Source organism: Leuciscus leuciscus, assembly GCF_965113295.1.
Source record: "Leuciscus leuciscus genome assembly, chromosome: 16".
Lineage (NCBI taxonomy): Eukaryota > Metazoa > Chordata > Actinopteri > Cypriniformes > Leuciscidae > Leuciscus > Leuciscus leuciscus.
The window spans coordinates 12,737,863-12,753,844 of NC_138740.1; the positions used below are offsets into that span (position 1 = coordinate 12,737,863).

A 15,982-nucleotide genomic window follows, 5' to 3' on the forward strand; every position below is an offset into this window, starting at 1 on the left:
TACCAGGACATTCTTATCATTCACTAATGATAAACCATGGTTTACTGGGAAACTCAAACAGCTTCGTCATGCCAAAGAGGATGCTTACAGAAGTGGGGATAAAATCTTGTATAACCAGGCCAGAAACAGACTGACAAAGGAGATCAGAGTTGCTAAAAGAAGCTACTCTGAAAAGCTGAAAAAACAGTTTTCAGCCAACGACCCGGTATCAGTCTGGAGAGGCCTGAGGAACATCACCAACTACAAATCACCACCCCCCCCCCCATCTGTGGAGAATCAACAACTGGCTGACACTCTCAATGCATTCTATTGCAGGTTTGAGAAGCCCAGACTCACACCTCACACCCGCTCTGATGTGCACTTCACACATCCACCATCACCTCCTGCAACCCCTCTCCTCCCCCCTTCTGCCATCCAACCTGAGCTTAAGGTCTGTGTTGAGGACGTGAGCCGAGTCTTCAAAAAACAGAAGACTAGGAAAGCTTCAGGCCCAGACGGCATCTCATCTGCTTGTCTAAAAGCCTGCGCTGACCAACTGGCCCCAGTCTTCACGCAGATCTTCAACAGATCATTGGAGCAGTGTGAAGTTCCCTGCTGCTTCAAACGCTCCACTATCATTCCGGTTCCCAAAAAAACTAAAATCACTGGACTTATTGACTACAGACCTGTCGCTCTCACGTCTGTGGTCATGAAGTCGTTTGAAAGACTGGTGTTGGCCTATCTGAAGGACATCACTGGACCCCTGCTGGATCCCTTTCAGTTTGCTTACAGAGCAAACAGGTCTGTGGATGATGCAGTCAACATGGGACTGCACTATATCCTGCAACATCTTGACAGACCTGGGACTTATGCACGGATCTTATTTGTGGACTTCAGTTCAGCCTTCAATACCATCATCCCTGATCTTCTCACAGCCAAACTGACTCAGCTCTCCATGCCACCCTCAATCTGTCAGTGGATCTCCAGCTTCCTGACGGACCGGCAGCAGCGAGTGAGACTGGGGAAGCTCACATCCAGGACCCTCACCATCAGCACTGGCGGCCCCCAACGGTGCGTTCTCTCCCCACTGCTCTTCTCCCTGTACACTAATGACTGCACTTCTAAAGACCCCTCTGTCAAGCTCCTGAAATTTGCAGACGACACCACCGTCATCGGTCTCATCCAAAATGGTGACGAGTCTGCTTACAGACTGGGGGTTGAACAGCTGGCTGTCTGGTGCAGCTATAACAACCTTGAGCTGAACACACTCAAAACAGTGGAGATGATTGTGGACTTCAGGAGAAAATCCCCAGCACTACCCCCTCTCACCATCATGAACAGCACTGTGGAAGCAGTGGAGTCATTCAGGGTTAGGAGTGGCTCTACCATCTCTCAGGACCTGAAGTGGGCAAATCACATTGACTCCATTGTGAAAAAGGCCCAGCAGAGACTGTACTTCCTTCGCCAGCTGAAGAAGTTCAATCTGCCACAGGAGCTGCTGATCCAGTTCTACTCAGCCGTCATTGAGTCTGTTTTAAGCACTTCCGTCACTGTCTGGTTTGGTTCAGCTACCAAATCGGACATCAGGAGACTACAACGGACAGTCCGGACTGCAGAGAGGATTATTGGTGCCCCCCTGCCAGCCCTCCAGGACCTGTACTCTTCCAGAGTGAGGAAGAGAGCAGGTAAAATCATCACAGACTCCACTCACCCTGGACACCCCGTTTGAACTGTTACCGTCAGGACGGCGACACAGATCACTGGCCACAAGAACATCCAGGCACAGGAACAGTTTCTTTCCACAGGCCATTTCCCTTCTGAACACTTAACATGCCCCCCAAGGCATATGCCTATAAGTGCAATACTCCCACTGTCTAGTGCAATATTCTCTAACTCAGGTGATATTTATATTTATATTATTCATACTACTCAAAATACTGTAAATATGTTCATAATCTGTAACATGCACTAGACTCCCACTGTCTAGTGTAATATTCTCTAACTCAGGTGATATTTATATTTATATTATTCATACTACTCAAAATACTGTAAATATGTTCATAATCTGTAAATGTTTATTCGGACTAAACCCAACTGTGACCCTACTTTTTTACTATTTTTATTTATTTTTATATATTTTATGCTTAGAATTTGTATTACTATGTTTCTTGTTGTATTTGTATTTGTATTTGTATATGTGCACTGGAAGCTTCAGTACCAAGAAAAATTCCTTGTGGGTGCAAGCACACTTGGCAATAAAGCTCTTTCTGATTCTGTCTGACGTTTGTCTACTCACACGCCGTATACACTGATCCAGTGTGGGTTGTTGCACACGACTCGTCAGTTTGCTAGTAGAACCTGTGATGTGTTTTGCTTTTAAATTATATTTTAAACTCGACGAGCTTCGATGGTAAGCCAGTTCTTCGTCACAGTGTATGCACACAACTTTGCGTTTATCCAGAGGGCCATCCAATTTTCTTTTAAAAGATAAATTTCCGCCTATCAGAGTTACTGGTGCTTAGGCCATTATAGATGCTAAGAGTGATTAAACTCCCGATCCCCAATATCATCAACTGCGTGACGCAAATTACCTTTGTGTGTTTCAGTCATTTATTTGGATTTAAATTAGTTTAACACAATAAAGATTTTTTTAATAATCGCATATGTTAATGCGTTAACATTGACAGCCCTAATATTCACATTGTGCAGAGTGATTTCAATCCCAAAAAAGTCTTCAATGTCTTAATGCATCACATCCAAACAGCTAAAACAAGTTGTTTGAAATATGGATTATGATTTAATAAACTATTGTTGCCACTTGTACACAAATGCCTCGTATGCTTAATTAATTAAAATAACTGAGCTCCACAAAGAAAAACACATCCCTTCCAAAATCATAACCCTTCCCAAATTATTTTATGGCAACACACTAGTTTTCTAAACTATTATTTTGACCTTCCCCAAAGGTTCCCCTTGTCAAACAATCAAACTTCACTACTAATTTTAGCAAATTATCCAGCTTTTGATTAATCTGAATGTCAAATTATTTACTTGTTAAGTGTATTATTTGTAAGTAATGGATCTGATTAGGGATGTCAATTTTCACAAATTCCCATGATCGATCGTCATTTAAATTAACGATCAATTAATCGTTAGCCTTAATACTGCGATATGAGTCTGCTGCAGTGGCGTATGGCCAACAGCATGACAGGGTCTGCAAATGCTGCTCAAAACGCTATGTTCCTCACCAAATCAATGAGAATGGTTTTAAATATAAATAAAGGGCTAGTAGGATTGTAAAATGTTTCGATGTGATTGATAATTAAATTAATTATTTAATAATCAAATATAACTACTAATACAACGTGTCACCAACGCCGCCTCATATGCGCTTAGAATGTGTGACTGTTGTGGACGCGCTCTTCCTGGGACAACTGCACGCGCTGAATGAATCTGCTACCGTTAAACTGGAGCACTTTGCTTGCACGTTATTTATCTAAAAGAAACGCATCCTATATGAGATTAATCAGATATATTCAAAATAAACATAATATTACAAATTATATCTGCACAAAATGACGCAAATTCATACACAAGTGAACTTGAACTAAGTTACGTGCCATTCATTCAGAACTACTCATGTTGTGGACACGGTCTTCCTGGAGCAACGCGACACGGCAACTTAACCCAAATAATTCACAATGTTTTATTACAATATTGTTCTCTTTATAATGTTATATAATATTACAGTCCCAATAGTCATTATTAGTCGTGCACTGCCGTTTGAGCTGCGCGCGCTGAAGCTGACGCTTTACTACAGAGTTAATTGACACAATACAACTTTAACATCATAGGATGTCCTGTTACTTTATCCTCTACAGTAAAAGACCTGGGTGTTATACTCGATTGCAACCTGTCTTTTGAAAATCATATTTCATGTTACAAAAACAGCCTTTTTCCACCTTAGAAACATTGCTAAGCTACGTAATATGCTATCAGTTTCTGATGCAGAAAAGTGAGTTCATGCATTCATGACCTCGAGACTGGATTACTGTAATGCTTTATTAGCTGGTTGTCCTGCATCCTCAATAAACAAGCTACAGTTAGGCTACGTTCACACTGCAGGCTGAAACGACCCAATTCCGATTTTTTTGCCCCTATGCGACCTGTATCTGATCTTTTCATGACAGTCTGAACGACACAGATCCGATCTTTTCAAATGCGACCCAGGCCACTTGGGTATGTGGTCCCAAATCCGATACATATCCGATCTTTTCAAATGCGACTTCAGTCTGAACGGCCAGGTCGCATTTATCCGACCCGCACGTCATTGATACGCGAAAAACGTCATAATCCTGCGTTGAAGTAGTCGTCGGTTTGAAAACGGACTGCATATTCGTCGAGCTGATGTAAATCTGCCGAACGGGTCGACCTCGACGAGCCCGTTAATAAAAAAATAAATAAAAAAAAAGCCCACGGCCATTATATATACGTTATGTTAACTTATTTGTGCTGAATCTGATATTAGATAGGTCAGCGGCTGCTGTCTGGCTCTTGTGTAACGGTCGCTGCGCGCGCTCGTGTGTGTGTGTGTGTGTGTGTGTGTGTGTGTGTGTGAGAGAGAATCACAGTTAAAGTTTAGCTACTTCCGCAAACAAAAAGTGACGTCGTTGACCGTTGAGTACTCTTCTGCGCATGCGAGTCACTTCTGGGTCATTTCACGTTCACACAGGAGATCACAAAAGGTCGCATTTAATTGGAAATGTGAACGGCCTTACAAAAAAATCGAATTTTTTCAAAAAATCGGAATTGAGCATTAAGCCCTGCAGTGTGAACGTAGCCTTAGTCCAAAATGCCGCCGCTAGAGTTCTTACGAGATCAAGAAAATATGATCATATAACACCGATTTTATCATCACTGCATTGGTTACCTATAAAGCTCCGTATTAATTATAAGATATTGCTACTGACTTATAAAGCCCTAAACGGCTTAGCTCCAGTCTATTTAACGGATCTTCTATCACCCTATAATCCATCGCGCTCTTTAAGATCACTAAATTCAAGGCTTTTGGTCATACCTAGGATATCCAGAACCACCAAAGGAGGGAGAGCATTTTCACATTTGGCTCCAAAACTCTGGAATAGTCTTCCTGATACTGTTCGTTGCTCAGACTCGCTCTCCCAGTTTAAAACTAGATTAAAGTCGCATCTCTTCAGCCAGGCATTCTTATAATCCTACAGTTCAAACTACAATCCGGCCTCTAGCTCATAAATGCCAGAGGAGAACTGGCCCCCGACTGAGCCTGGGTTCTCCCAAGGTTTTTTTTTTCTCCATTAGGTCACCTGATGGAGTTTTAGGACACCATTAGGTCACTTGATGGAGTTTTTCGGTTCCTTGCCACTGTTGCCTTTGGCTTGCTCAGTTGGGGATATTTTGGGGATATTTAATTTAATTTTATCAATCAATAAATTCCTCTTGAAACAAACTTTGTTGTATTATTTTAATTTAATACTGTGAAGCTGCTTTGATACAATCTGTATTGTGAAAAGCGCTATACAAATAAACTTGACTTGACTTAATTCTTAACCATATGCATCCAATATGAGATAAATCAGATATGGATAGGCATACACAAAATAAACAGTATTACAACTTACATTTGCACAAAACAAAAGGCTGCGAATGCACATGCAAACTTATAGTCATGATGAAGGTGTAAAATGGTCCCAAACATAACTCCGGGGCGCTCGCGCTCGCTTTCGCGGTTGAGCAGCACGCACGCGCATGAAGACCTGCTTAATCGATGATCGATAAGTTGTATCGATTAAATGTATTATCGACAATTAATCGATTGTCGATTAATCGTTGACATCCCTAGATCTGATCATAAACATTTGCTCATTAGACAACTTCAGGCAATGCTTTTTCATATGAGTCTGCATATTAGATAAATTGATGAAACTCTTCCCACATGAAGAGCACTGGTATGGCTTCTCTCCAGTATGAACTCTCTCATGATCTTTAAGGTTTCCTGACTGAGCAAAACTCTTTCCACAGTGTGAGCACTCATACGGTTTCTCTCCAGTATGAACTCTCTCATGAATTTTCAAGGATTCTGACCGACTGAAACTCTTTCCACAGTGTAAGCACTTGTACGATTTCTCTCCAGTATGAATTCTCTGGTGTTGTTTTATTGCGCCTGATGTAGTGAAGCTTTTCCCACAGTCAGAGCAAACATGAGGTCTCACACCAGTATGAATTCGCTCATGCTCTTTTAAATTGTGCAGTCGTGTAAAACATTTTCCACAAAAAGAACAAAAGTTAGGCTTTACACCAGTATGAATTTTAAGGTGTGTTTTTAAGCTTGATGCCAAAACGAATGTTTTATCACACTGATTACAGCTGAATGATCTCACACCAGAGTGAGAGCGCAGATGATTGTTGAGAAAGCTTTTGGATGTGAAACTCTTTCCACACTGAGTGCATGTGAACGGTTTTTCTCCAGAGTGAATTCTCATGTGCTCATTAAGGTTTCCTTTGCGACTGAAACTCTTTCCACACTGAGTGCATGTGACCAGATTTTCTCCAGAATGAATTCTCATGTGCTCATTAAGGTTTCCTTTGCGACTGAAACTCTTTCCACACTGAGTGCATGTGAACAGATTTTCTCCAGTGTGAATTCTCATGTGTCTCTTAAGGTCTGATTTATGCATGTAGAACATTCCACACTCTGAGCAGGTGAAGGATCCTTTGACTCCAGATTTTCCATCTTGTTTTTGTGTGAAATTCTCTTCAGTCTTTAAAACGACAGCATTTCCATCTTCATTTTTGAAATGAGGTTCTTGAAACAGATAATATTTGTCTTCATTTTGATATTTCAGTTTTCCATCTTCATTTTTGAAATGATGGTGTTTGTCTTCATTCACTTCCATGTCTAAAATCAACATATTCAATTCAATTAAAAAAGGACAAATGAGAAACACAAAGAAATAAAGTTAATTCTTATTTAGCACAAATCCTGTTTACTACTGAGTCTAGTAGTATCTAGAATTAGATGTATTGAATATCAGTTTTCATCTTAATGTTCCTCATCAGTCATTAAAGAGAATTAAGGAAAACACCAACCTGTTTGTTCCTCTGTATCTTCATCTTTTATACTGCAGGGTTCTTCCACCATCGTTACAATAGTATGTCAGTAGTTTCTCCGGGAGTAGTTTCTCCTGCTTGCTTCTTCTTCTCCTGTGGGAAGATGGAAATATTCCCCAGCATTTAAACTTTCATGAACGGTTGCGGGAGCGGCTTCACTGACTGAAGGTGTGAATTGTGGTCACTGTTGGTCATTTAGCAGATGCTCATCACTCTTACAATCACTCTAAATTATTCAGGCTCAAATGTTTGCTCATATAGGCTAGTCATTTAGACACCATTTAACTAATCTAGCTAATTTTTATGTTGCTCTTACATTCAGAGGTCGAATTGAAAAACTATTTCAGGGGATGAGAGGGGGTGCAATTATTGTAGGATCAAAAAGTAGAATAAAAATCTAGATTTGTGAAGTCTAGTATTCATTAAATAATTTGTATGTAGTATTATATTCCAAATCTTCATTACTCATCTAGTTGGATCTGTCTTCTGCTTTTGACAGTTAACCACCAAAACCTCCTGTCAACCCTCATGACGAAGGGACCTCCTAATTCAACTCCTTTCCCACAAATTCAACATAGAAATAAAAATGGTATAACATTTTTTATTTTTTAAAGGCCTAGTCTTAGTCTTATTAAAGTGCAAACAATAAGTGCAACTGCAACCATAATCAAAGTACTCTCTCAATATTCAAAGCGCAAACAGAGACCAAAACAGAGAACAGAGCCACAACTACACAGTCCAGCGATAACTTTGATATTGGGAGACAGGCTATTGAATGCATCCTAATTTGCGCGCATCAGGGAGCACGTGTTTTTATTTCACTTTCAAATTCGCGATAGTGTGTACTCCGTGTATAGAGAGCGGCGGTGCTGAGCGCGCATTCTACAAGATAAGGCATTTATCAGACGCTTAGCCCCTGTTGCGCAATGAATCCGACGCCATCGTCACGCGATCAGTGAAATGTGATTCCTGCTGCAATGTGCGACTGCAACTCGTGATGGATGAGCAGAGTAAACGTTTACAATGGTTTTTATTTGAATAAAAACAGCAAACCGACAGTGGAGGCATGTAATGTGAATGTAGTGGTGGAATATTCAATGCTAATTTTACCCTCACACTCTGCCATGGCGATATCGCGAGACAGCTTTTCACTCAACGAGAAATCTCGACGAGAAAGACACACACACACACACAATTCCTGCATGCCACACTAACTAAATGTTGCCTTCAGAGGGCACTGAAGTGTTTATAGTCTAATCATTATCCAGTGTTGGGGAGTAGCTAACTGCAAGTAGCGACACTACTAACGTAACTAAATTTTTCAGTAGTTTGACAGTAGCTCAGCTGTTTTTAAAACAGTGTAGCTTTTCCTGTAGCTAACTTTTTCCAGCAAGTAGCGGTGTAGTTTGACCAAAAGCTATATTCCGTTATGCGTTTTGATGAACCTGTAATGCATTGAAGCATTTTTGCCTGCATGCACCCCTCTCTCTCTGTCTATCTCTCTCAGAATCATTTCTAATCCCTCACTGTCACATGTACAGTATGTATCCTTTTATTCGAAATAACTGGATAGAAGCATCAAAAGTGCAGCTTTCGAGCTATTAGCGGCAGGCTGCTTAAGTGCTTATGTCAAGCTATTAGCAGTACAGTTTTTGTTAGCTGTGGCTTGAACGGTTTCTTTGCAGATTTAAATCAATTAAAAAAATAAACACGCACATTTAGCTAAAATATGCATGTGTGCATTATCACCTCAGTGATTGCATTCACTTTCAATAATTCAAAACAACTTTAACAACGATCCCTTACTGAATCAATGCACTTTAGCTGTTCATTATTCTTTCTAATGTTATGTCAGAGGAATGTCCTTAAACACTAATAAAAAATAAAAAAAAATCATACCTTCTGTTCTCTTCTTTTTAAAGAATGTCAAAAGATGCACTTGAACCATTTTCCTGGCCATTTTGAACTGCAGCAATATTGAGTTCTGATTGGTCAATTGCTGTCATTTATAGTTCGTTAATTATCATATGTAGAGAACTTTAAAGTGCCCCTATTATGCTATTTTAAAGGTTCCTCATTTTGTTTTGGAGGTCTCCTACAACAGGTTTTCATGCATAAAAAGTAAAAAAACACTTACATTTTCTCATAACATTGCACATCATCACCTAAGTTTTTGATGATTCTCAAACGACTCGTCCAAATATTATTCAGACTCTTTAAATCCCTCCTTTCCGCGAGCCTCCACAATATAAAACACAAAACTACGTATTTTGAACACCCGGTAGAAAATATATACATCAATAATTAATTGGTCCCAAATAAAGTGCGTACTGTCCGATCTTTAATGGACAAGCATTTTGTCTTTAATGACAATCTCATTTAGACCTCACATAGATTTGAGAAGCAATCGTCAAAAGGTTAGAAAAATCGGAATCAGAATGAGCTTTATTTGCTAAGTATGTTGTTTACACACACAAGAAATTTGTCTTGGTGTCAGTGCAGAAGAAAAGTACAGACATGATGCAGACATACATGATAGTGCAGACATACATAGGAATTGCACAATAGAAATGAAATATAACAATAATATAAGAAACCAACATTTTAATGCATAAAACATTATTAACATTTTTGTTTCTTTTATTATATGTACAGCAGTAGAAATATACAGGAAAAAAACACATACATATACTTTGGGTCTAAAATACTTATAGGGCTGCACAATATATCGAAAAATTATCGTTATCGCGATAATAGTATATGCGATATTCGGATCGCAGCGAGGTGCGATAAATTGCATTTATTTTATGTGCCAAGCATTTGTGTGATGCATGCATACATAGGTTGTTTATCCAAATTCGACAAATCAAATGGGGCCTTACTATCTTTATACCCAATCCCCAGTAGGTGCTATTATGCTATTGGCTAGATCGGGCCCAAAGGGGAACCTAGTGGCTCAGAGCAGAGAGTGGAAAATAAAAACTAATGGCGGGAGTAGAGACAAGCGAGGAAAATGACAACAGCGAAGAACCTGTGCCTAAAAAGAACTGTACGTCTAAAATATGCCAATATTTTGGCTTCAATAGAGAAGACGTGTCATAAATGCAGGTACTGTGTAATGGGCCGTTCACATATCGTGTCTAAAAACGCATGGAAAGCGGCCGCGCCGCCATCTCCTTTCCACAAGCGCTTGCGTCTGTCGTTGCTATGCAACCATGACCTGCATGAGCATGCGGAATTCTGTAAAGTTGAGATGTTCTCATCTCGTCGCAGCATAGGCGGGCCTGGAAAAACGTGCTTCCATTTTGAGCGTGCTTCCCGTGCGCCTGCATTTGAAATAACGAATTTGCACGCGCAAAAAACGCGATATGTGAACATAAGTGACGGTGTCACTAAGTCGTGGTGAAAATTTTTGGCCTCGTCGAGAGAAAACTAATCTCCACAGTCATCTGGAACGCAACCTCAGGGAGCTATATGGAGACTTCAGAAAGTGTAAGCCCATATCTACCAAAACTTCTAACGAAATGCCAAGTAACAATAACAGAGTTTCACAGACAACCATTAATCAAAGTGTTGCATGTGTAACGTTAACTCCTTATGAAAAAACTGATATTCTTCTGAAGATCAGAAGAATATATATTAGCCTACCTGTTTATTTTAGTATGATCATTACATATCGTCGCTGTCGGGCAGAATCCTCGTATCTCCAAGACCATTATTTTTCAGGAAATAAAAAAAACTGCATATTTTTTGAGTTATAAACATTGTATCGTTAAAGTTGGTATTATACCTTATATTGCTATCATATACTGTTGTATACCAACATTAACACAACATTTCCCTAAAATCATGTTTAATTGGAGATACGAGATTTATGACTTGGGAGCAGGGAGATACGAGGTTACGCTGTCATTGATTAGAATGGTACGGACACAGACGTCGCAGTGTTTATCAAAGTCTGCGGTGGCGTTCAGCCTTTTGATAAGAGATAAGGCTTTAAGAGCTATTCAAATCTAATGATTGTGGTTACATACATCTTCCTAAACTCCATTTTAAACGTTTAAGAGATATGAGTGATGCAATACCAAAATATTAGGCTGTCTAAAATAGGCGGAAATTAATATCTGCACGCAAACAAAATCGGCGGTCGCGTTGAGCCTTTTGACAAGAGAAAAGGCTTCAATAGTTAACCAAAGCTAACGACTGTGGTTACATACATCTTCCTAAACTCCATTTTAAAGGTTTAAGAGCTATAAGTGAAGCAGAACAAAAAATGATGAGCTGACTAACGTTGTCTAATAGGTGGAAATTTGCCTAATCTGCACGCAAACTTACCTTCGTGGCTCACGGGCTTCCTTCTGCACCTAAGCATTACAGCTATCGATTTTTAACAAAACAAGCCTACTCAAATGTATCTAACCTAACTATTTTCACTCGTTATTGTCTAAAAAACAGACAGAGTTATGCAAAAATAGGCTTAACTTACTGGCGCCAGTAGACAGACCCTTTTTCTCCCATAAATAAAACCTGCTACTTGGGGTATTTTACATGCACAGTGCCAACTTCGAGTCAGTAAAATAATAATAAAAACAATCATTTAAAGCTGGTATCCAAAACATTTAATTCAATTCAAGTATTATATTAGATACATTTTAAAGGGGTGGTAAAACACGATTTCACTTTTCTAACTTTAGTTAGTGTGTAATGTTGCTGTTTGAGCATAAACAACATCTGCAAAGTTACAACTTTCAAAGTTTAAAGCAAAGGGAGATATTTGCTTTTAAAGAAATCAATTTCTAAGAACTACAAAAAACGGCCAGTAGGGACTACACGACATTCCTGAGGGCTTGCTGACATCACTAAGCCCAATATTTACATAAACCCCTCCTCTGATGAAGGATTCGCACAACGGCTAGTCCTGAAAGATGGAGCAGTTCCAACTTTAAAACCAGAAACTGTTTACGGGCCACAACCTGTAAGTATGATTTATTTTTCGTCGTTGTGTTTTCCTGTAATAGTTCGTATTGTTAATTGTACGTTGTAGCAAGGAAGTAAACGAAGGACAACGCTGTTTGGCTCCACAAACCAGTTTGTTAAATGCTAACGTTAATTCATACTTATCCGACAAACATATCACCAGCGCAGCGAACTTGGAATGTTCGTGGTTGTTGTCGTTTATGTGATCAGTGTAAATTATTCTTTGATTATAGCTTTTATGTATTGTTTATCTACATGCTTGTTTATCTACAGGCATGCTAAACATGGTTTTGTGTTTGATTTGGCTACTGTTGTAAAGCCAATGTTTAGTGTTCGTATTGGATTAATAGTTCAGGCGACAGATATTTAGCTACAATCGTTCTAAATATACAAAAGTAACAGTGTCATAATTATAGCGATCTCCAGTCTTAAAAAACATACCTTTCTGAAACGTCCTTGAACAGGTTCTGCTCGATCCTCTCCACTAACATTCTCTGGGTCTGATTCGGGCTCAAACTGGTATGGCAATATTGACGCCGTTGTTTACTGAAGCACAAACTACCGGTAAAGATAAGGGGGCGTGACGTTTCCGAACAACGTGCACTTGGCGGTTAGCGAATCACAACACACTGGGCCAGCTAACCAATCTGAGCCCATTGCGTATTTTGAAGGGGGGGGCTTCATAGAACGCGGAAATCATCCGACCGTTTTTACAAGGAGGGACAGAGCAGTGTAGAATAATGGTTAAATATGTGAAAAATAATGCAAATTTTTAAAAACGAAGCATGAACACATGTTACAGTGCACCCCACAAACACAATCAAGCCTTCGAAAAAAGGCGTTTTACCACCCCTTTAAAACTTCAATGCACAAGTATAATGAGCCTAATAATAAGCCTAGTAATACGTAGACATTTAAAATACATCAATAACTGATATCATAGTTTAACACAGATAAAATCAGAGTTAAGGCTTGCTTCACGTGTTGCTCGACGAGGGTTTCTTAATCGTTGCGAGTTTCAATCCTGAGGAGCCAAAATGCCGCGAGGCTCCCGCCCGCCGCGGAGAGAAGAAGAGGTGGAGTTACGAGGATTCTCAGACAGTTGAAGTGTCCAATGGAGTTACGAGATTTGCTCTCAAGCTATTTTCAACACTTTAGATTGGTTAATAATTTGTAAAAATAACAGAACCACGTGGGGACTGACCAATAGCATCGATTTGTGAAAAAATATGAAATTGACCAAATTTGGACATACGAGGTTTCCGCCCGACAGCGACGATATATAAAATAAAATAAATAAATAAATTAAAAAACTTAAAGGTGCCCTAGAATGGATTATTTTATTATTTTATAATGTTTCCTAGTGTGCCCTTATATTGTTAGTATGTTTTTTAGATCAAAATTTGTTATAATTTAGAAATAAAAGGCATATTTCCTAGCCTGATTTTATCCTTTGATTTGAACACTCAGTTTGAAGGGGCGTGTCTGCTGTGAGACTTCAGTGTAAACGCCCTCTGCTGTGATTGGCTGACATGCTTGCATATGAAATATCTGGCATTAAATGTAGAGCTATCAGGAAAACTTTTACTATTACAGCTTTTATACGTTTTTACTATTACAGCTATCGGGATTAATAAATCGTGAGAAGTTTTTTAAGTATTTAGATCTATTCCCATCACATAAAAGGTTGCAGTGATGACCATTGAGCAGATGACAGCCTGTTGATCGCGTGAATGAAGATCTTATCACTGCAACGCGATTTACTGATGCATAAATAGTGTTGAACGACTTTGAGAGAAAGATTATCTGTCTGAATTTGAACAATTACACATCAGAAATTCACATAACCCACTGGTTCTCCAGAGGCTCGGATGAAGGAGCTAAAAAATATATGTTTGTGTTCATTTGTACATCCAAACACTGAGCAACTGCCATGCTTCGTTCGCTCGTTTGCAAGCCACGATGTCTCTCGAGTAAAAAAACAATATCGCGCTGGATCTAAATAACACAGTGTAAATTACCGTTAGTAAAATCACTACTTACCGCTTGCGGGAATATAACGTTAGTTGAAATTGCCCCCTTCGTCAGTATGAGACGCCGAGAGAAGCCTGGCTGCTTGATATTGTTCCAGGTTAGAAAAAAAGTCCGCGGTGAAATGGGCAGAGCAACTAACAACTTCGAATTAAACTGTAGCGGTATCCGATTATATATAGATAGATTATAGATAGATCTGCCATTTTCCCTATGATCCTCCTCCTGCTTGTTTCTTCACCTGCAGAACTTCTGATGATTCGGCTGTGCAGTTTCGCCTGGCACTGAGCATGGGCTAGCATATGCAAATTTTTGGAGGCGTACATATTAATGATCCCAACTGTTGCGTCACAGTTGGTGTTATGTGGAGAATCGCCTGTTTTTCAGGGGTGTTTTTCAAAAACGAGATTTAAATAAGAAAGAGAAAACTATGGTGTTTGAGACTCACTGTATGTCATGTCCATGTACTGAACTCTTGTTATTTAACTATGCCAAGATAAATTCAATTTCACATTCTAGGGCACCTTTAATAAAAATAGCATTTCTCTAGGGAAATGTTATATCGCGAGAAATATCGTTATCGCAATACTCAACAACAATATCGCATATCGCATATTTTCCCAATATCGTGCAGCCCTATTGTATATTCTGATGCTCAGTGCTCTGTAGCGCCGGCCAGAGGGCAATAGTTTTCTTAGCCCTTTTTCTCACTCTGGAGGTGTAAAGATCTTGGAGGGTGGGTAGGGGGAACCAATAATCTTCTCAGCCATCCTGACTGTCCGTTGTAATCTCCTGATGTCTGATTTGGTAGCTGAAGACAGTTATTGGTAGCCAAACCAGACAGTTATTGAGGAGCACAGGACAGACTTAATGATGGCCGAGTAGAACTGTTTCAGCAGCTCCTGTGGCAGGTTGAACTTCCTCAGCTGACGAAGGAAGTTCAACCTCTGCTGGGCCTTTTTCACTATGAGGTCTGTGTGAGACGAGTGTCCCACTTCTGGTCCTGAGAGATTGTGGTGGCCAGGAACCTGAAAGACTCCACTGCTTCCACAGTGCTGTTCATGATGGTGAGTGGGGGAAGTGCAGGGGGGTTTCTCCTGAAGTCCACAATCATCTCCACAGTTGAGCGTGTTCAGCTCAAGGTTGTTATGACTGCACCAGACAGTCTGTTCAGTCTGACAGCTGTTCAACCTCCAGCCTGTAAGCAGACTCGTCACCGTTTTGGATGAGGCCGATGACAGATCCTGCTGTTGTATCGCTGTGGTGGTAATTTTAACCACTGACTCTTCACATCCTCATTCTTTGGAAGTGTTTACAAAGAGAATTTGCTTTTGCAGAGCAGAAAACAGCGTCTTCTCGACATGACATCATCTGAATCATCTACAGTGTTTGAGGGCAGGTCAAACATTGTTTGCAGGCAGCCAATGAAGACCGCGTAGGGCATTATGCAAATGTGTTTACGCGCTAGGTATGCAGGTCACGGAAGTGAAACTGGAATTCCTCACAAATCGTTTAGGCGATTCAGAGTCAATTCTTTATTTCGGGAGACAATAATTTTATTTATCGTGCCCTTCCGACTTTACAACTTTGCAGACCATTTACATTCACAGACAGCTATATATATATTAAAAAAAAATTATATTACACACTGCATGAAAGTTAATATTCGAAAAAGCTAAATAGGGTAACTTTGATATTTCATTTGCATGATACGTTTTACTTAACACTGTTAATCTAATGTTGATGGTAAGGGGGGTTGTGGTTTTAAAGAGGGCATGCAGTTTTTGTCATTTTATCAACAAGGGGAATGTTACATTAGATATGATTTATTATTAAAAACTGTTTTAAT

The 15,982-nt window shown here is 39.7% G+C and overlaps 1 protein-coding gene and 2 long non-coding RNA genes across 4 annotated transcripts in view; 1 reads left to right on the forward strand and 2 right to left on the reverse strand.

Annotated features, from left to right (window-relative positions):
• The window catches only part of LOC309477896 (uncharacterized protein), a 32,744-nt gene that overhangs the window by 16,438 nt on the left and 324 nt on the right, over nucleotides 1–15,982 (reverse strand). The window contains exons 2-3 of one of the 2 annotated variants that reach the window (XR_014198713.1): nucleotides 7,105–7,218; nucleotides 3,869–6,913 (exon numbers count right to left, since the gene is read on the reverse strand). Coding sequence is in view for 1 of the 2 variants with exons in the window: in XM_082141397.1 (XP_081997523.1) it covers nucleotides 5,838–6,913; nucleotides 7,105–7,156 (1,128 nt within the window). In the remaining variant the exon portion in view is untranslated. Of the gene's footprint in view, nucleotides 1–3,868; nucleotides 6,914–7,104; nucleotides 7,219–15,982 lie in introns of those variants that run through there. The other variant, XM_082141397.1, reaches the window with a different exon arrangement.
• The window catches only part of LOC309478055, a 107,312-nt gene that overhangs the window by 13,735 nt on the left and 77,595 nt on the right, over nucleotides 1–15,982 (reverse strand). The window lies entirely within an intron of this gene.
• Nucleotides 7,173–14,649, forward strand: LOC309478006. The gene is made up of 2 exons (XR_014198744.1): nucleotides 7,173–12,497; nucleotides 12,774–14,649. It is a non-coding gene; the product is annotated as an uncharacterized lncRNA (long non-coding RNA).